Here is a 22,215-nt window from a genome sequence, read left to right on the forward strand (position 1 = left end):
ACAGGTTTTCCTTGACCATCCATCCGTACCATTCAATTTCAAGTACTCTCGTCGAGGCACGACCGTAGTACAGTTGCATCAGCGAGTGTGGCGCCCTCGATCAGCAGCAGACGATGGATGTGTATGTTTAAGGTACGGATGGCTCGTTAAAAAGTAGGCAGCAGCAGCAGCAGCAGCCACCAACCTTGGCATTTCTCCCTGAAACGGATTGCTGACCGAATGGGAGATGATATATGTATTCAAATAAACACAAAGCAGAGATCACTCGAAGGCACACAAGAAGAAATTTCGATTTTTTTAACATGATAAAAGTTGCTATAATGTATATGTAGATCTATAAGATATTTTTGAGTAAAGATATAGAATAGAGAAATTAAGACTATCTTTAATGCAGAAAGCTATAGACAAGAAAATTATTCCAATGCATGATGCTAGTACAGTTGAATGAAATAGGAGAATGTATAGTAATCGATTTTAACACAAGGCTAATCATAATTATTCAAAAAAAAAATACTTACCAATTCTCTTGCCCTTGAGCTGCTGTTACTTGCTGCCCAACGCCGCCGTCATCTGTCAATCCAAAATCCCGCGCATTTTAATGGAAGCATCTGCACGCCACCATTTCTTCTCCACAGGGGTCTGCTCATGTGAACGGGTTCATGTGGAGAAATTTTTACAGGCTAAGGTGTCCGGTGTCTTTCTCGCGACATGATCATCCTACCAGAGCCTGATGAGTCTAATCCGCTATCTATGATGAAATCATTCTGCAAGTCATAGAGGTCGTCAATGAAGCGATTCCTTCTTTGTCCTCCAAAATAACGAAACAGGTCATTAAAATATTGAAATTGATAGAATGATAGAATGACACTGCTTACTTATTTACTTGTAAGGTGCGGTTGTTCTTCGCGGTATTGGACTGCTTCAAAAAGCCTGGATACTGTTCACCGAAAAATTCAAATTATCCAGATGTTACCAGAGGTCTCGTGAGAACCTACCAAGTCTCGTCCGTTCAAGTGATCCTTCCTTGGTTCTTCTAACTCCAAGGGCTGGGTCGTCTGGTACCATTCTCATGACACGACCAATCCACCCGAGCCAAGCGAGTCTAATCCGCTGCACTATGAAGTGCTCACAGGATGCTGTTTGGAACGCGGCTTAGAGGAGTCTGAATAAAGTCCGCCTGTCTCAGAGGCGTATATAAGTACTGGCGCTTTAAAAGATCCATACAGCCTAGTCCCGACGTTAAAGGTGTTTATAGTGGAGAAGTTTCCTCTTATTGTAGTTTGACCGGGAGGCAGCCAGCACCCTTGGGCGTATCTTATTATCTATGTTGTTGTGATCTACACCTGCGTAGATCAGTGATCACCATTTCAGTTTTTCCCTCGTTAATCTTCAGCCTGAGGTTTTGTACCGTCTATTCCATCCCCTTACGAGCCTTCTGAGGTTACATAGGAGAGCCTCAAACGAATGATGATGTCGATATCATCAGTGTATGCCAGGATCAGGATTGACTTACAGACCCCCAGTCACAGATGACTTTCTCTAGCACCTCGACAATCGATTCCAATTTAGACGCGAGTGGACAAGACGACCTCACACACAGAAAATAACCCTTCAAGAAGACTCCATTTCTTTCAAATTGTACCAATAAAACAACGCACCAAAATTTGGTAATAATTTGTTAAATAAAGGCATACTTTCATTTTTTGCCAGATAAATATTCGCACAAGCGATTTTTAACTTTCTTAGCCAATGTCAGGAGGGGGGATTGTACGGAGTTTTGCTACATACTCGCGCGCACGCTCTTCTTTGCACCTTGATCTTCAAAAGCACTTTCTCTAATTAGGTGTTACACGTAAGCGGAAAGACTTATTATGATACTTCTGCTCTTTCCTGACGGCGCTTTTTTGCCTTCCTTTTTGTCACTCATGGCGTTTCCAATATATCCTTGGCTTCCCTATGGAGGTAATAACGTTGTTGGGGTGATTTTGTTGCCAATTTTAAATAAAGCATTTCGTTTCTCTAGAGAGGACTTTCCTCCCCGTTTGCCTCATATCCAACACTTCTCGACAGCTCAACAAGGGAGGACCCACACGAGCAATGTTCGCCCACACCCTTCGGATAGTTTTTCCAGTTTTTTCCCCAAGCCTCAGAAAGGGCGCAGAAACCGGTACGAATAATCAAACACAGGTTTAGTTTTGTTTTTTCTCTTTTTTCTTGTTCGTTTTGTGTGTGTGTGTGAATGGTAATTATTAGAGGAGAGGTATTATTTTCTTCCACAACTGCTCTTTGCTTAACGCGCGCTCGTAACATCATTTCAAACCCTCCCAACACCAACCCACCACACGCGCACGTACGTACATACACAACAGGAGGAAACGCAATAAAACATATTACTGGTACATGTAAAAAAAAAGAAAACCACGCGGACGCACTAACTTTTCAGTATAGTAAACGGAAGGATAAAAATACAATTCTGGAATGAAACAGTAAACAGTTTTAAACCGTAACACATACACCACACAGCAGACACACACACGAGCGGCAGTGTTTTGTTGTTCACGTAAGCGTGCGCGCGTTGTTGGTGATGACGATTTCCCGTGTGGGTTGGGTTGGGGCAGGCGCGAATAGGTTCAAAACGTGTGTATTATACACGCACGCACACACTACACACACTGGATTTTCTCTCTCTCCTCTAACACGTCTGTCTCTAGAGTGGATAGCGCTCACACCCGGACCACCCCCCGGTGTCTTCCTGTTGGCAGTGTGTGTGTGTGTGTATGTGCATGCACGCACGTGGGATGCACTTTCACAGGGGAGATGATATTGTTGGTGGCATAAAGAATACTGAGCTCCTCTCCTTGGGACACACACCAAAGGGGACGACACGATGCCTACCTCCTGTGTTCGGTTGGGTGTGTGTGCGTGGCAAAACAAGTTAAGGAGAAAAACGTACCGAGAATCTACATCCCTCTCTCTCTCTCTGCCTTAAAAACCTAGGACATAACCTTCGCGCTCTCCTTTAAGGATTCGGCCCTGAATGCAATACGATCTTTATAATAAATACAATTACCTCTTGTCTACCACACACACACACGCGCGTGCTCCCTTAGCGGCCCCTGATTTGCTTGCTACTAACGATCTTTTCTTCTGCTGATTGCATCTCGAGCTATCCCACGCTTGTAGCACGCACACTCTCACGACGTGAACCGGGGGGGGGGGGGGATCGTGTGCAAGCGGATGGTGATGATGGTGTTTTGCGCAGTCGGGTGTGGGGTGGTGTGTGGCTATCCCTGAACTGAGATGTTCGCTTGATCGATTTTCTTCCCCTCGAAAGGATCTTACGTTTGCTCGAAAATCGATCATCCTCTCCCTGTGTGTGTCTGTGTTCTTGTGTACCGTAGAGCAAAGTTGGTACACACATGTTGAGAGTGTTGCTTGCTGTTGTGGCGCGCATTTTGTTGGTCTTTAGATGTGTGCGTGTGCGCGTGTGTGTTCGTTTTTATGAGACTTGGTGGTGAATGCGTGTATGGAGTTGGGGGATGAATCTTCTCAAGATTGGCGCGGAAACAGAGCACATTGCCAGTTTGACAACGAAACACTGAGAGATTGAGTGAAAAAAATGCAACTTTCCTGTCCTCTCTGCTTTTGATGATTGCTGCTGCTGCAGTTACTGAAGCTCTAAGCTTTCGAATGAGGCACCGGGAAGTGTAGGGGGGGGGGGGGCACGAAACGACAATGACGGACAGATAGACAAGGGGGGGGGGGGGAGGAATTTGCGCATTCGTTGAGATGTCGGTGATAGAAGAGGAAGCGGGGAATGATGAGTAGGAGGGAGGGTGGTGTGTGGTTGTTGTTTTTCAGCGAGAACCGCAGCCTTAGTTCTCGTCAACCTCAGCCTCCTGCTCTTCGTCGAACTCGGCGTCCTCGTCGGCGGTCGCCTCCTGGTACTGCTGGTACTCCGACACCAGATCGTTCATGTTGCTCTCCGCCTCGGTGAACTCCATCTCGTCCATGCCCTCGCCCGTGTACCAATGCAAGAAAGCCTTGCGGCGGAACATAGCGGTGAACTGTTCCGAGATGCGCTTGAACAGCTCCTGGATGGCGGTCGAGTTGCCGATGAAGGTGGCCGACATCTTCAGCCCTCGCGGCGGAATATCACAGACGGCCGTCTTGACGTTGTTCGGGATCCACTCGACGAAGTAGCTGCTGTTCTTGTTCTGGATGTTCAGCATCTGCTCGTCGACCTCCTTCATCGACATGCGCCCGCGGAAGACGGCGGCCACCGTCAGGTAACGGCCGTGCCGTGGATCGCAGGCCGCCATCATGTTCTTGGCATCGAACATCTGTTGCGTCAGCTCCGGCACGGTCAGGGCGCGGTACTGTTGCGAGCCGCGGGACGTCAGCGGGGCGAAGCCGGGCATGAAGAAGTGAAGACGCGGGAACGGCACCATGTTGACGGCCAGCTTGCGCAGATCAGCGTTCAGCTGACCCGGGAACCGCAGGCAGGTGGTGACGCCGGACATGGTCAGCGAGACGAGATGGTTCAGATCGCCGTATGTCGGCGTGGTCAGCTTCAGCGTGCGGAAGCAGATGTCGTAGAGAGCTTCATTGTCGATACAGTACGTCTCGTCGGTGTTTTCGACCAGCTGATGCACGGAGAGGGTAGCGTTGTACGGTTCGACCACGGTGTCAGATACCTTTGGCGAGGGGACGACGGAGTATGTGTTCATGATGCGGTCCGGGTACTCCTCACGGATTTTCGAGATCAGCAGCGTGCCCATGCCGGAACCGGTACCGCCACCGAGCGAGTGCGTCAGCTGGAAACCCTGCAGACAGTCGCACGATTCCGCCTCTTTGCGCACCACATCCAGCACGGAGTCGACCAGTTCGGCACCCTCGGTGTAGTGACCCTTGGCCCAGTTGTTACCGGCGCCCGACTGTCCGAACACGAAGTTGTCCGGGCGGAAGATCTGTCCGAATGGGCCCGAGCGGACCGAATCCATGGTGCCCGGTTCCAGATCGACCAGGACGGCGCGGGGCACGTACTTGCCACCGGAGGCCTCATTGTAGTACACGTTGATGCGCTCTAGCTGCAGATCTGAATCGCCATGGTATCCACCGGTCGCATCAATACCGTGCTCATCGGAGATAATTTCCCAGAACTGTGAAGAAAGAGGGGAAGACACAGAGAAACAAGGGCACGTTAATTTCAAATACTCGAGGTAGAGGAGAAGATAATGGTATTCTATCGAACATGTTGGAGGAGAAGGTGTGTGATGTCTCGTACAATGACTCATGCAACATTTGGACATATGTTGGATATCCAGGCATATCCAGGATAAACTCTCCATGCCTCACCATGATGAGTCACCAAATATTCCACCAAGTGGTGAACAACTTTGAAAGAGTGAGAGTTTCGTTGTCCTTTTCATCGCCCATTGGAGGTCTTCTTTCTTTGTTCCGAGATTGATGGCATCGTATTATAATTCGTGAAACTTAATAGCCTCTCTCTCTCTTATTTGATGTATCGGACCATCTCCTCCCAGTCTGGTGAATATTTCATTATTCTTCAGGGGCGCGAGACGTCTGTTGCTGTTGCACAAAGGACGAGACGACCATAAGCCTGAGGCTGGAAGTTCGATTGCGTCTAAATATACGCCAAAAAAGGCCTTCCGAGCATAATATAAAATCCACCTCTAAGAAGTAGGACGTCCAAAGCGCCCAGGCAATGGAAGCAATTGAGAGGGTACACACATGTTGGGGAGCTGTCGCATGAAGGATTTTGTTCCATGAGAATGGAAAAGTCTGGGCCCTCAGGTAGAGGATGGATCAATATTCCAACGTCAATTTTCGGCTCTCTCGCTCTCTGCAGGTGCTCCCCAATAAGCTAGTTTCGAATGAGGAGAGAATTCCAACAGCGCATGCTCCACAGAAAAAGGACGATATACCTCACAGAACATGGCACACAAAGGCACATCCCAAAAGCGGGTGTACGGCCGGCCGTGAGACGAAATTCAGGACGATGAACTTTTATGCCCCCCCCCTCCCCCCCTTCCTCCGACCTAGCCCACACATCCCAGGGACCCCCGCACACACAACACATCGCAGAGGTTGGTAAATCTGAGGTGAGTCATAATGTCTCGAGGACTCGCCCTTTCGCTCGTTAGTTTCTAACGGCGACATTCTGTCGCAAGGACTTGCTACCTCTGAAGGGAACACGCGCGCACAAGCAGAATAAGATTATCTGTACCCAATTTTCGTTTTCCAGAAGGTAATTGAGGTTAATCGTCAGGTGCCGCGCTAAGAGAGTGTTCAACCTTTTGGCCCACGAAAAATTTAGATCATTACATCACACACACAACACTCGATATCGAGACCAACGGTCATATTAGTCACCACCCTAACACACCACGGAATCGAAATTTTAGATCGGCATAAGTGTGTTCCTCCTGGAAAGGTGGGTATGGCGGCAGTTGAACACCACACACACAACACCAATCGATATTGTGGAAAAGATAGCCTCAATTTTAATAACGGTCGCCCATTTACGGGGCAGAAGTCTTGCCCCTCTATCGGGCCTTAGGCCGGAGCCATCCAACACAACCTTACAGAGAGGGCAAAAAGCACCCCCTCGTATTACATTCAGAGGTGGGTAGTAGAGATCCACACGATCGCTTTTTATGTGTTGTCCGTTGTGTTGTGGCAACCGATTCGCTCACTATGGTAGCAGGGAGCAGCGCGCATTGCACAAAAAACACTGTGCAGAAGGGTTCGTTCAAGATGATTATTTCCTTCGAGAGGGTCGACAGAAAGCTTGGGAAACGCAGCCAGCTGCATTAAACACTCCTCAACGACGCCGAACACAACACGGCTGTGCCTATATAAAATGTGTCCGTTCTCATAACAATCATCAGCACACGCTGGTCCGGGGGAACCGCCACACAAAAAAGGCTTCTCTTTTATTTATGACACACAAAATTATAAAAGCTGCTCCTCCGGCTCTGTTATTTTAAATAAGGGAATTGGTGGTACAATTTTAATTTCACCTTTTAACCAGCTTTTTTGCTAGCCTTAGACTGAGTCACACAGTTTGGTGTGTTTGCTAACTTCACATCAGCTCGCTGCTGCTGCTGTTGTGCCACCGGACGGACGGATGTCCATAAATGGAGCGAAAAAAAAGCATTCCCACCGTAACGCAGATGAGGCGCGCGCACCGAAGCAAAACGCAAACTAAGCGCCCAAATTTGCATATAACACATGGCACCCAGGTCTACGTGGTAGTTGCTACAGAGCCTCGTTTTTTTATTACGACAGCCGTTTGTGTCCTCAAAAATTGAGCCAACTCGTTTGTAGGTTTAAATGGAAAAATAAGCAGACTACATTTTCCCAAAACATTTTTTACGGTAAAAGACTCGAGAAGGACCCCCCCCCCCCCCTGACGAAATTTGTTAGGCATGTATGCAATCTGCAGTACACGTTGCGAAAGCTGCACAGGATGATTGCGAATGAAATATTGTTTATTATTCGATTGTTGCACGCAAAAGATTCTCGAGTCTTTTACCTTTTTCACATTCTTACCACACATCAGAGCCTGTAAAGCGGACGCTTGAGAAGAGAGGGAGATACTGACTTCCGACGGGACGCCTTTATACTGTATATGCTGCTGATGACTGCTATTACTCAGACGGAGAGAGGAAGCAACGCGATACCTTCTTTCCTGTGGATGATGTCATCCGCGATAAGTTAACCTCCTTGTGTGCTATATTTTTCCACCCATTTTGCCATGACACACGAGAGCCAGAGAGTACGTGTGTGGGACAGCAGACATGGAGCTTGTCAGTTCAAATGTGCGCTTGAGCGTAAATGGAATGTGCACATATACGCCCGAGAACCCGCGAAAGAGGAGCTGTTGCCTTCATAGTGGTGTTGTGTTGTTGTCGACGATCGTTATCATATGCCAACCTACCACCCCCCCCACCACCAGTCTTCCAGTTCTATCACACACAACCAAAAAACGTAACGCGTTCGAAGGGAGATAGTTATGGCCTAAAAACTGGAAAAAAAATTCTAGAACACAACATCATCATGTGCGTCAACCAGGGGACAGTAAAAGCTAATACTGAGAGTGTGTTGGCTGTGACATAATGATCAGTGAGTTGTAATATTAAATGACCAGGCCTAAACAACATCTCATCAGCATTCATCATGGTCTAAGAGAGTACACATGATCGTAAAGAGACGCTGAGTGTGACATCATATGCGTAAGCATGGTTGAAATAATAAGAAATGATTAAGAAAGATTGTCGTCGTCGTTTAACTCTCCCCCCCGGGCGGCACACACACTGGGTCGCGCGCCGCAGCAATTGGTGTATGATGTCACCTTGGATCCCTGCTCTCCTCCGTTCATTGAAAGCAATAAAACAATTATACAGTCAATTTATTTAAAACATACCATATATACAACCGTTGACAACTGCAGATTTTCAAATGTCAATAGTGTGACTGCTGCACTGCAAAAATCAGTCAGTGTCCATGCGCTTCCGCTTATCATGAAGAAAAATAGCGAACTGCAAATTAAGCCTTGATGTGATAAGGCGAGTTGGGGGGGCTCAGGGTTTCGCACAGAGCTTGCAATTTAAAAAGGTATGAAGTACGAAAAAAAAGCTTCTTCTTTTCTTCTACCATAAATCAGTTAAATCAACACTCGCCGGGGTGGTGTCAGATGATAAGATGTGAGGAGAGCTGTAGATGTGAAGTAGCACAGGGAACGTAGTCACCAACGTCCACTTCGCAACAAAATTAGCGCACAGGTTGATGAAGATAGACACAAACTTTAGAACAGATTGTACACAGTTCTAGCTAAAAATATAATCCATCGCGAAAAAGAGATCTGTCGCGCTTATCGAAATTGAATTATCTTTTTGGAGTGTTGATTACATTTTCGAAAGACGGATGGATGCTCTAACATTTTTGAATTAAAAAAAAATGTCTTCGAGGCGGAGGTCATGCAATATCTTGAAGCATTTTGGTGATAACGTTTTAACATTCGTTTGTAATCAATTTTGATTGATAATAATGGATGGCGATACGGAGCTACGATATGAAGTCTAGGTTTTCGTGGAGAGTGTTGTTGCCTGTTCTTGCTTTCTCTCCTAGTGAGACATTTTGCAGGTGATCATCACCACTTGTAAGCTTTCCGAATATTGAAGCCATTCACTCAATATGTATAATCATTACTCATGATTTCTTTTCCATATGCATAGAGCGGAAGTGACTGATGGAAGAAAAAAAACGGCATATTTATGTTGTGTACCCTCATACATCACTGACACTCGAAATATCCGACCCAACCCATTCCAAAAAACCGGGACCGGAATTTATTTGTGGAATGCTCAAAAGATGAAGATAGAGTGCGCGACCCCGCCGCCATGTGTGTATAAGCACCTGTCACTTTGGCAGGGTTTCCCAGTTTAAACCCTCTCCACATTTTCTACGCTTTCCTTGACCGAAACTTCACAAACTTCACCCAGAAAAAAAAATAGAAATGCTTCCCCCTTCTTTAGGACCGCAGCAAAGATGCAATTTATAAGATTTCATTACCATTTCTTCACACAAGACCGTCACAGAGCGTGTGTAGGCCCAATTTCTGAAATGCAAACTTCACTTTGTTGGATGCTTTCCTTTCCCACCACATGGGTCACCCCGTCACCGGCATTGTGCGCGCGTCATGTCAATTATATGTTTCTGCTGCTGCTGCCCTTTCTCTCTCCCCCCCCTCGATGTGTTTATCAAGTCTCCTCTCCTTCCTTTCTTGGGTGAAAGTCTCCACTCACTGTTTTCTGGTTGCATTATTTTGTGACCGCGCGGCACATACAAAAGCCAAAACAAGTCAAGCGCGCCCGACAAGTCTTCTCTTTCTGCACAACCGGACGTCATCATCTTCCGGCATGGATCTCTGACAGGCAACCGAAGTTGATCCTCCCAAGTCTCGAGTGTGATCGAGAGAGGGTAGTAGCACAGCACACGCAGCAGTAGAGTTTTGGTGGTTGCATTTTTCGAAAATAGTTTTCAACAAGCACCATCCTCTTCAAGATACGGATGAGTTGAGAGGTTTGCCATCCCCTCTCCCCACACTTTCGGAATCAATTAAGGGTTAAACATTAATAATTTTCCTACCATTTGATTGCATCTCTTGGTGGACGACGACCACGCTCGCTTTCCTATCTTTAAAATGCACGCGTGCCCCTTCCAATTGAATGACTGCGCCGCCGTTTGCCGCATTATATACCTTCCCGTCGTTTTTCCATCAACCACTCGTGTGTCCAGCAGCAGCAGTACCCCCGCGGGAAGAGAAAATGCACTTCTCTTCCCCATCATCAAAATAGGAATTTCAAATACTGCTGTGGCGGCAGCGATGCACGAGGCACCAATCAAGGCAATTAGCTGGTAATCGTTTCGTTATTGTATCTTACTTTCGGATTTGGTGCCTATCCAATCCTACCCGATTAGGTTGAAGAATTTTCATCGTATTTACTTTTTTTCCCTTGTTATCCATCGTCGCAACTGCAACAACCCAACGGATGATCAAGCCTCCTCTCCTTTCGTTTTTTCCTGTCCAACACAACCATCGAGAAAAAGGTTTAACACCGGCAGCAAATAAAAAACTGAATGGAATTTTGGAAATGTGTTCCAATTCACCCACACGAGAGACACACCACTGATCGACACAACACGTGATACCCGACCAGCGCGCCGTTAGGGGGATTAAAGAGGAAATTCTTTGTCTAATTGCCATATCTCATGTTGGGGGATATGGGGGAAGAGCCTTTCCTTTCTTTTTTTTTTTCGTTCAAACGGAAATGAGTTTGTGTGCGAGCAAAGCCAAGAAAGTTGATGAAACGGAAACGGATCTAATTAAGAGCAAAACGGGAGGAAGAATGGAGAACCCTGTACCAATCTCCTCCAAGGGGATTTCTCTCTCTGTTGCGACACCCGAAGAAATAAAAAATCACCTTCCAGGTGAAATATCGTTTCCGTACTTCCACCAAACCCGCGGGTGTGGAGGAATAAAACAAGCGTGAACGGATTTTGTACGACAGTTTCAAACTAAATAACCGCTCAAGCGCACTTATTTGATTTTTATGGATAGTGTCCTGAACCATAAATCTAACGTTACACACAACGATTACGATCTACAGTTACGAAAGCTCAATTAAACGTTTTATGCCCACATATCGGTAACATAAAATTATAAAAGAACAAACATCACCGCTGTTGAGCTAGGGGAAGAAGCGGGACAACAGATAACATGCCACACACATGCCAAGCGAGTCCATAACTCATTTCTTGTCCATCTTCAATGGATAACGAAACACAACATAGCACACACACCGTTGTGCTTCATGAACCCCTCCGGATCCATATTGAAGCGCTGTAAGGTAACGACCAAACAACCGAAACATCCCGTAGGAGAGGCCATAATAGTTCTGTTTCCCTGGAGGTTCTCTCCACTTCGTCACGATTCTACCACGCTTCGACGATTTTCTCCAAAAAAAGAATACGAGGAGAATCGATTATAAAATCTTTTTTTTTCTTCCAACTCTGTAGCTATCCAACTTATGATGGGGCGTGTCTCCTTCTTCCTTGGCAGCTTATGGCGAGAAGCAATACGATCATCCGTTTATGGTTTTCCGATTATTGTGTGCGCACATGGTAACCTCATTTGGTATAAGCTATTCTCTCTGGCTACGCAATATAGGAACAGTTGCTTCTTCCGGTATATATTTCCTGTGTCTAAGCTAACTTTGCCACACTACAATGAATGAACAAAATGTTCAAGCTGAGGAAGTGTTGGAAAAAAGCTGTGAGTCAATCCACCATCAACACCACCAGTATTTGTCCAGAGACGCACATCCAGTCATGCTTCTTCTTCGTCTATTAGATGTGTACTCCTCTCCGTCTTAAATCAATATTGAGCATATTACCAGTTCGAAAACAAATTTTATTCATGAACGAATAAGGGCGGCTCTCTGACTCATATTATTCATATCTCCACACCCTCGGGTATATATGTTTCTTCCCCCACAAAATCAAGTCCGTAAACACCACACACCCAATCCATGGCAACACAACCCTAGAGAGTGAGGCCGCCATCCCCAAAGCTGGAGACAACATTGACATGGTTACCAATATTCCAGAAAATACTGTACAGAGGCGCCGTCGTTGTACAAATAGGGTCTCCTCACATAGAAAGGACTCTACAACATGGCAGACACCACCACCCATTATTCTTCAATCATCGCTCGACACGCAGTTGCCACTGAAAAATATTTGAACCTGTTTTCTCCACCCTTACCGAGAGACTTTCCCATTTTAGGATATGAACAAGAGCAGTGCAATGGTCTGGAATATAAGGGTCGGGAGAAGAAAACAAGGACACAACATCGCCAAAATAAATGAGCGACGACGGGGAGGAATCAATGAGTTGTGGACTTTTTCTTCACATGATGTGTCCATCCATTTTGCGGCATTTTTACTTTCACCACGAAGGAAACGTCGTCCCATGATGATTGGTGAGGTTTCTTGAGATAATTGATAGGCGCAAGAAATCGCCCATCAGGATTTACAAGCGATTATTAAGAGCAACTCTTAAGTTGGGGGTAGCTGCTTTCTTTTGGTTTGAATTCGTATTGGTTATAGTAATAAATTCAAGCTCTCCTTATTAGATCATCCAACCAGTAATCAAGAATCTGTTTTTCCCTCTTCTTGCATAAATTTCGCAATAATCAGTCTGCGGTCTGGACACGTCTGTAATACTCGACACATCCTCTTTCCTGTTTGCGGTTGTAGCTGCTGTTACTGTGGAGATATGGCCTCGTAAGCCCTCACCCATATAGCATCATCATCCCCATCCAAGGCCCTCCTCCCTTCAGCAACACACAATGTGTACTGACTTTTCTTATATGCAGCACCCCACACGCTGGGGAGCATATTGAGATTATTGAACGAAAGGAATTCACTCGCTTCCCCGCACGCTTCGTTGAGTGAGATAATCGGTTTATTTAAAAAGCAATATTCATCCCCTTAGACCTCACCAAACTGCAACTCCTTTCCCCCTTCACTTGAGCGTTTCCTGTTTCGTGTTGCGGATTTTTGCACTTCTTTGCGCTTCGATTACTTGCCGCTCTCTTATATGAATAGTTTGTTGTAACATCTTCGGAGAAATGAAACTTCTTGCCGCAAGAACAGACGCTGGGGATTATAAAGGAGTCAATGGACAGATACAGACACGATCCTCCTCACCCGTGTTACTACTACACACGCCGCCGCCGCCGCCGGATAAAGGCATTGGAGGTCTATCACGTGAATGAATCAAACCCTTTCAACGAGCGCCCCCCACATTTGATTGCACATGCGCTCATTTTCCCTGTGAATAGGGGGGAGGGGGATGATGGATGCAGCAACAGAGCACAGCCGGCAAAAGCCGGTAAAACATGCGCACTTGGCCGTTTGGCGCAACACGCGCGTTGATGTGTTGGATATTTTCGCCTGTGGCTTGGTCAGATAATTTGAGAGCACACCACACCACGACACCGTTGTTTCATGTTTGCAATAATAAAACAAGGTAAAAAATATTGTAGCAATAAATATCGTCTGCCGGTTGGATCGTCGAGCGAACCACGCGGAAAACACAGGTTCATCCACACATCGGGTTTGACGCAAGTGCCTGAGACTAGGTCAAAAACGCGACACCTTCACGTCTCTCTGGTTGGTGTTTCACGAAAATGAAACTTAGCATCTACACACCGCGTATAGGAGATGCTATTTGTAAAATGCAATGACGTACCCACATTTTCAACCAGCACTCTCTCTTCGTTGAAAACACCGCTATTTTGATCGGTTATTCAAGCAAAAGGCCCACCTCCTAGGGGATGTGATGTATATTCATCTCCAGCTTTGAATCACAAACAAAACGGAGTTTGACTGTTGGCATCTTCTAAAGCTGGGGCTGCTGACTGAAAAAGTTGTTCCCATTCCCACGAAAAAGTCCGGAGCACAAAAAGGCAAACAAGAGCCCCCCGCGCGCGCCGGGTCCGTGTTCCGTGTCTTGAAAACAGATCGTCGTCATGCCAAATCAAACTCAGTTTAGAAATTATTCCGCTTCGTTTATGGAGCGCGGATTGGAAAATAAAATTTTCTTCCATGAATATCCGTCGCGTCCAAATGGGGGTCGTCGTACAATTCTATCACTTGCTGACATTAAGAAACGGAAAATGGTTCCCATCATCTCTTCGATAAGGAGAAACGGGAACCAGCATATAAAACAGATATCTAGAGAGAGAGGTTGAATATCTTTAAACCTAAGGGAAATCATGTTCGCACTTCACAGAATTGTTGAAAAAAGATTGGGAAACTCAATGTTTCAAAAGGGCCTTGGGTCGTCGAAAGGTTGACCTCGCAGGCAGACTTTCTAAGGGACTGAGGAGAGGCTGGTGACCCGGAATGATGGTCCATCATCATCATCATGACATTCCAACTCTTAATCCGTGGAACACACACCACCACTTCAACTTTCCATGGGGCTCTTTCTTTTAGTGGTCATAATCTTGGAAAAGTGGAGGCCGTCCAGCAGTGAGGTAAAGAGCTCTCTTATTGTGCTGTGTCGACCACGAGGTTCCAGTTGTACCAATCCAGCTCATCCTAACCCGGAAAATAGGGGATGATAGTGTCCAGATGGTCAGATCCCCACAATCCATGGACACACGTAGGCGAAGGAATTCTCGAGCTATTCTAAAGCTCCGAGCATAACAGAATTACAGTGTTCCCGGCTGACAGCAGTTGGGTCAGGTATGGTCAGTACATTATTCAAACTCTTCCACAGGCATGGTCCAAGAACAGTTTGACTACAGCAGAGCTTGAGCTGCTAGTCATGACAGGCGGAGAACGTTCACAACTGCACCTCTCTCTCTCATCTACTTTTCTACAAAATAGAGGGTGATGATGGTGATCTGTTCCACCCAAAAGCAAAAACGGGCATGTTGGCGGCCGCGGCACAGGTTGGGGAGAAAGTACAGTTATATCCAAGCGTCCATGTCTGTGTGTGCCTTTCTTTCGCGCTGTCCGTGAACTACCAACACCAGGAAGAATTCCAATGAAACGTGGCCGAGGAGAGTGTGTAGTAGCGCTCCGTACAACTTCAGCGCAGCGCAAAGAAGACGACGTGGCTTTTCCACCGGGAGGAAATGGGTTCTTCTTGCATCGGCGACTACTGTTACGAATGGAGGATCGTTCGCTACGGCTCACTGGCTAACTAGCTGCCCTCCCGTCCGTGCTCTCTCGGTGTTCCTTTCTCTTCGGTACCCTCCTCTCTTCCTACTCCTCCGTCTGCCATCCATCCTCAGCGCAACTGATTTTTGCTGCTTACGGGAATTGGACACATTCCGCGCCACACCTTGCCAACCTTATTACCAGAAGCCGGGTGGTGGTGAGCGCGAGTCGGGAAAAACGGGATTCATTCCCAGCAGCAGCAGCCAGCCCCGGCCGTCAATTCAAAAACGACATTCCAATGGGAGGTAGGAATGAGGACTGGGCAAATGCCGTATAAGTAGCTAAAGCAAAACTGCGCGCTACTATAGCCCTCTTTCTCGCTCTCTCTCTCTCCGGATAGGAAAAGCGTGGGGTCGATCTCTGTGCCAAAAAGCACCCACTTGCAGCCTCGTACTATCCAACAACCCCCACACAGATACTACACCAAGGTCTGTGTGCACCACCTCCTCGTCTTAACCTAGAGGCCATTAAAAAAAAGCCGTGTGGCGCGCGCACATTCCAATGCTTCCGCGCCGGGGGGATATAATGTGTAGGAAGATGTGTTAAGGCCGACCACTTCTTCCCTTTCGCGATCATCGTGTGCGCAACCCCCTTTTTCTGAAGCTTTTCTTTGCAACAAGGCACACACAATTTTCCTTTTTTAAGGGCCAATTGTATGCTGGCGTCGTCTTGTCCTCTTTGCAGCTGCTGCTGTTGCTGCTGGTGTGACTATTTTCTCTATCTCTTTATTTGCAAATTTTATTTGCCCAACTGCGCGCCTTGTGGGAATAGAGTTGGCGCGAACTGACGAAAATATCAGACCCCGTTAGGCGCAGCAGAGAGACCTGGCATTGACTTTTTCCACGATTTAGAGCTTGTTCATGGGGTTTTTCCCCATTTTTAGACACATCAAGCAGGGAGATCTAAAACTGCAAATAAAACGAGCCACTTGGGGGGAAGGAATGGCAAAGGTAAGCTAACTGTAACCGTAAAACAACATCAGTTACTACATAAAATTCAATCTTGCTTGATATTCGTTCCAGCAATTCGACGAACTGGAGTCCCGCTCGTGGCCCGTGTTTCAAACGCTCGCTCGTGTGTAAGCTTCACTGGAGCCTAATCGAATTGCGATTTTCATCAGCTTTTCCCTACCATCACACACACACACATACACCTCACCTCTTCTTCCAATTCTCTCGTTCCATCCAAAAACCTTTTCCGGTGGTGAAATTCGAAATGCATTGCTGATGCGAGCGCGTGTGAAAACGTGGTGTTGTTGGCCGTCGCTTCTTGATCGATTTTCTTCGGACTGCGCCGAACAATTCAAAATCGCCTCCACGTGTTCATTTGGAAAGGTGGTGCACTACCTCCTCGATGAGAAATAGAGCAGAAAAAGTTGGGATAGTGGACCTCGTCTTAAATCCTAAGACTTGCGGTGGCGCTGCTTGCATTTAGCTCAATGTTGCCTATTATTGCTGCGTGTGGGGAGTTGCACTCACCAAAAACGTGCGTGCACACACACACACTGAGGGGGACACAAATGGATTACGGATTATTTTCCTTTCTAAAATTAGAAAACGCCACCCGAGGGAAAAGGTTTACACTGGATGGAATTAGAACCTCGCCCGTCAGAACCCAGAAGAAGTTGATGGGACAGGGGGGGGGGGGGGGGAAACACCGGGAACATCTCCCCCCTTTGGTTGGTTGCACTTTACAGTGGAGAAAACAGAAAGAGGTCTGTGTGATCCCAAAAACGGGAAATGTTCTTGGCGGCTTAAACCATTAACACCGACAAAACTCACCCTCTTCTTTACAGAGACGATTCTCCCCAACGTCGTCTGGGTCTCTTGTTTTTTCTTCTCTCCTCCAACCAAGAGAACATGGCCCGCCTTGTGCCATGTCGGGGAGTGATACTTGACAAATTGACACCATTTGGGGAGAACACGGAACACCACTGTGCAGCAGCAGCAGCCATTTTGGGTTCCTTTTTCTTCTATTTAGAGGTAATCGTCTGAGGCCTTCTTGGCGATGATGATGCTGCTGCCCCTGCTCGCTCGGATGCTTTCCTTCTAACTTTAGACTCACGGAAAGCGATCGATTTTCGAATGGAAAATGTTTAATGGCACCCTTCTCCTTCTCGTTTCCTCGCAACGTCCTTATACGTGGTGCTCACTCCCCAACCATCACGAATTAAAAATATCTGTCTTTGGTCATAAAATGTAACGGCAGTGGAAAGCTGCGAATGAGCCCTAGCGAGAGACGACATCTCCCCAATGAAAAGAAGGCTAATTGTTGGATGATGATCAGATCATGGTTGTTGGTGTGTGATGGAGCAGGCGGGGACACACAAGAAAAACCTCTCGAGAGTGTGAAGATAAATACCCCCTCCCTATGTGCATGCATGTGTCCTTTCCTTCGCGCTCTACGACTGACAAACCCGGAAAAGATCACGCTTTTCACACGCCCAGCAGGGAGTTGTGAGAGAAAATGGTGAAATGTAATCTGAAAACGATTCCAAATTTATCGTCCAACAGTGATACTGTGTGTGTTGGAGGATGATATTAAGTTATCCTCCAATAAGAAAGTTTTTGTCTCGACAATTAACGAAATTTCACGTTCGAATCGGGACGAAGTAACGCCAACGCGTTACTCTAACATGTAACGCTATACCATCAAAATGACAGCAGTTGCACGATGGGAACATCTGCCGTTGCTGGGAACTGTTTGAATTTAACGGAAATTTTATGTGCGGCGTCGTGTGTGTGTGTGTGTGCTTGGGATTGGGAGAGGTACACCAATACACACGCGTACACAACAAAACCGAGACGCGCTTTATCGGCGAAATGTATAATTGTGTTTTTTTAATGCTTCACATAAAAGCCGGTTACGCGCGCTTCCCTTCCTAAAGAACGAGCGCTTTGCTGCGCGTTAGGCTTCACATTTCCAGCAGCAAAAATGACGGTTTAAAAGAGAAGCGGCGCGCGGCTGTTGCTGGATGGAATTAACGCACACACAAACAAGCGCAAATAGAATTCGCATTCCAGCCTAAAACCAGCCCCGGCGCGGAGACTCTTCCGTCGTAATCTCCACGATAATACGTGTTCTGAAACTGTTATTCTTTAAATATGGCTGCCATTCTTAAGAGCGCCGTGCGCGTGTGTTGGAGAGAATCGGACGATTTCTTGGGAGGTGAAATAAATATGCTAATTCACCACCTGGAGATGATGATCGCTTCGGATACCCGATTTGAATGTTTCGTGGCTATTGTTTCGATTTTAAAAGTAATATTAGGCAATATATTACATGCTACATCAAGGTGTGTGTGTTCTTTTTAATATTGGAATTTTGTCTTGTCTGATGTCATGGCAACAGGGAAGAAAAAAAAAAGAGTGATCTCAAGCTGACTTCGAATTTTCAAAAATTAACCGATCATTTTGTACACGCGTCTACACGCATACATGCACACGCACACACACTACCCATTTTACCTCCTCTCTATTTCTATCTCTTCCTGTGTTCTTTGGAACACAAAGCGCGCTAGACGGCTTTTCGTTCATTTTTTTTTGTTCGCTCCCTTCTCTCTTCCCATTCCCTTAGAAGAGGGGAAATTGATGGCAACCAACTCACACACAGCCGCAAAAACCGTTAAAATAAAAATGGCTTCACAGTGTAACCGGCTTCAAATGGGATTGAAGTGCCGTATTTAATTTCATTCATTATTTTAACTGTGAGCTATTCAAAGGATTTTTTTTTCTTTTACTGTTCTATCTGTGAAGAAGAACATAGTCTTTCTAACTAGTGTGCCTAGAGCTTCATCAATTCCGGAAAAGGCTGTTGCAAAAAAAGGACGCTTGCGCACTTACTGCGCTGCTAGCAGTTCGATCCTTGGTCAAATAGAAACGAGTTACACTCCACACACCAGTCTCAGAGGCTAGAATTCCACCAGTCTTTGAACTTGATACCATATTTTCCTCATTCGCAGCAAATATTCTTCTGCAAAACTTGGCTCAACATAAAACGAGCCTGAGAAAAACAAAACGAGAACATTTGCCAAAATGGCGGCAGCCACTCTTCTCGCGGGTACCTCTTTCGCTGCACTGGGCTCTCTCTTCAGTACGAAGAGTAGAACCAGAAAACAGGCCAACAACACCACGTTAGTAGAAGATGATGGAAAATTATACGCTTCTGCCAGCGTTTTTTTCCATCTCCTATGTGTATACCGCCGTTGTTTGACGTGTTTCTGCACTTCCTCTGTATCTCCAATTCTCCCGACCAAGCTCTCGTCGATCACTCCGGACATTCCGGTGGTGTGATGTGGTGTGGTAGAGCAGAGGGGGAGAAAAAGGTTAACAAACGCACGAAACCGGAAGCGTTTGATTGAAATAACCGAATATACAGAGCCCCCCCCCCCACACACTGCGTTCGCTGATGACGAGATGGGCACACACGCATAGGCCAGACCAAGCGAAAAAATACTTGCAATTTAGCAGCACACTTCTCTCGTTCGATCTCTCTCTCTCTTTCTCTCATCTCAGGAGTGCGCTGACTTTACACACGCCACCATCACACCATTTTTTCCTCTCTAATGGAAAAGTACACACATTGAAGGGTCCAAAGTTGTCGAAAATGTCGACGCGTCACAACATGCATGAGATGGTGGGTTTCACCACAACGTCAGAGCTAGAGGCCGACGACGAAAAATTTCACATCACTCTCACCGGCCAACCATTTTGTCAAGCGTTTGTTTTTTCCACGTGTTTTAGCCAAAGAAGTTCATTCCCTTTTCACACACGCAAACTTGGGCGACTTTCCATCACACTTCTTCCCCAACAATTTTTCCAACATGTATACACCACACCAGAGAACACCAGAGAAAACCCGATGCGGCGAACTTCTTTCTATTGGCACCACTTACCTTAGCTCCAATCTGGTTACCGCACTGGCCGGCCTGAATGTGCACGATTTCTCTCATTTTGAGGGGTGAAGTTTTATGGGAACTTTGAGTACGCAACCGAACACTGGGTAGCACGCGTTCACCTCAATTCGGGGAACACGGAACGAATTTTTCACAACGGACCTTTACTATACTTTAAAACTTCACACACCACACACACGCTCTGTGCTCTCTTCAAAGGGGTGGTTGGATAGCTGCTGCTGCTGACAGGGGCTTCTCCTGAGGACAGAAAGACGTCTGCTCTGCTCGACGAAGACACGCGAAATAAGCTTCTCGTGATGGAAGGTATCGCTTTTTGCTCTCCGACAACGCCCCTGTACGCTTTATATTAACCACGGCGGTACCGCTTTCTCGACGCGGCACCGCACACGCACACTACCGCGAGCGCTACGTGGAAGATGCCGGTGGTGGTGTGCGTTACAGCGCTCGGTATCGTCCGACGTGTAGAATTATTATCGATTTTTCTTGTACAGCAGGCGTGATTTTCCTGTAGCAAATACCATTTAGGGATTATTTTCAACATGATCTACGGCATGCTGGTTAGTGATGGGTGAGATGAAAACGATTTATTTATTAAAATCGGGTAAATTGATTCATTCGGATCGCGTTTCCGACGGGTATGGGTGTGTGCGTGTGAGGCAGGCGAGAACGGCACGCACACCACGGCAACGCTGCCGGCAAAGCATGTAGGTGTGAGTGAAGTCATTCGCCCGTCCGTAAACAGTGCTGTGCATAGTTTTATAAGTGCCAAGGGGAATAAACAAAACAACAAAAAAGCAAGGTAGGGGTAGTTTTTCAATTTTTGTTTTCTTTTGTGGGTTTTTTTGGTCCCTCGTTTAAGATTGAACTAGTTTTTGTAGTATTTCAGTTAAGAAAATTGGCAGTTTGTCTTTGGGGAGTTAATTCATGGAAAGGTGTTTCTGGTGATTAAAGGTCAGATTCCGGTAACAAATCCCATCCGGATTGTTCTTCCTTAAGCCCTGGCTATCCGCCTACAATAAGTCAATAAGCCTCAATAAGCCAGAAATGGCAGGTCGTTCAGCCAACAAGCTGAAGAGTTAAAAGGTTATTGTTTTGAGGTAATAGTTATAAATAGAACATCGAGATAATTTTCAATGTAACACGATTGTTTGGTCTTATTTTCCGAATAAAACTCCCCCATAAAGTAATGATAAAAAGCATAAAAATGCAGGTTCCGACCGCATGCCGAATATCGCAACATATCATGATCATCATCAGAGAGTCATCGATGCTGCGGAAAAGCCCAGACTCGACAACAACAACAATCTCCGCAAATGCAACCGGTCTTGCCCCTCAAATAAGGGGGGCCTACTGGAACTGAGTTTGCGTACGAGATGAGTTAGGAGATTTAGAGATCCTTCACTCTACCTCCAACACCGTCTCCAAGTGAGAGAACGAGACGGAACATCACGGCACAGCATACGAGCTGTAGGTGAAAAACATATTGTACCATCCTCCCACCTGAAAATGGGGGGAGTGTGACCCGAGCCACCCGAGCCATCCGAGCAAACCCGACTGGTAGCGCAGATATTTGCCTTTTATGGAAACCAGGTCAAAGGATTGCAGGATATTCATGCGCTCATCGGTGTGCCTCTCTGGGCGCTCTCTTTTTCGAGGGGATGTTTTTTTTTCTTTCTTCTGCGTACGCCCATGAGGTCATAGCCGTGTCGCAGCCGCTGGAGTCTGGACATCGAATGCTGTCGTAGGTGGCGGATGAAACTTGCTTCTTGCTGCGGGGGTGTTTCGAGTCTCCGGGCGAAGTGAGATAGCGCTAGACGAGCGCCGCCTGTCTATTCTTTACCTCACCTCCACATCCGGAGTGGTGGAGACGTCCGTGAGCGGGACCGGTTCTGTGGACACTATGGGAAGGGTCGGGTGACTAATAAGTCCATATGTAGCTGGGTCTGTATTATAAGCAATTGACCAAATGGTCT

The 22,215-nt window shown here is 46.5% G+C and overlaps 1 protein-coding gene across 1 annotated transcript; it reads right to left on the reverse strand.

The window, feature by feature from the left end:
* Positions 1-1,671: 1,671 nt before the first annotated feature.
* Positions 1,672-20,564, reverse strand: LOC118507281 (tubulin beta-1 chain). Its single transcript, XM_036045592.1, has 2 exons — positions 20,222-20,564; positions 1,672-5,162 (listed from the first exon to the last, which is right to left on the reverse strand). The coding sequence occupies exons 1-2, from the start codon at positions 20,276-20,278 to the stop codon at positions 3,876-3,878; spliced, it is 1,344 nt and encodes a 447-aa protein (XP_035901485.1). The 5' UTR covers positions 20,279-20,564; the 3' UTR covers positions 1,672-3,875.
* Positions 20,565-22,215: the final 1,651 nt, after the last annotated feature.

Source organism: Anopheles stephensi, chromosome 2, assembly GCF_013141755.1.
Source record: "Anopheles stephensi strain Indian chromosome 2, UCI_ANSTEP_V1.0, whole genome shotgun sequence".
NCBI lineage: Eukaryota > Metazoa > Arthropoda > Insecta > Diptera > Culicidae > Anopheles > Anopheles stephensi.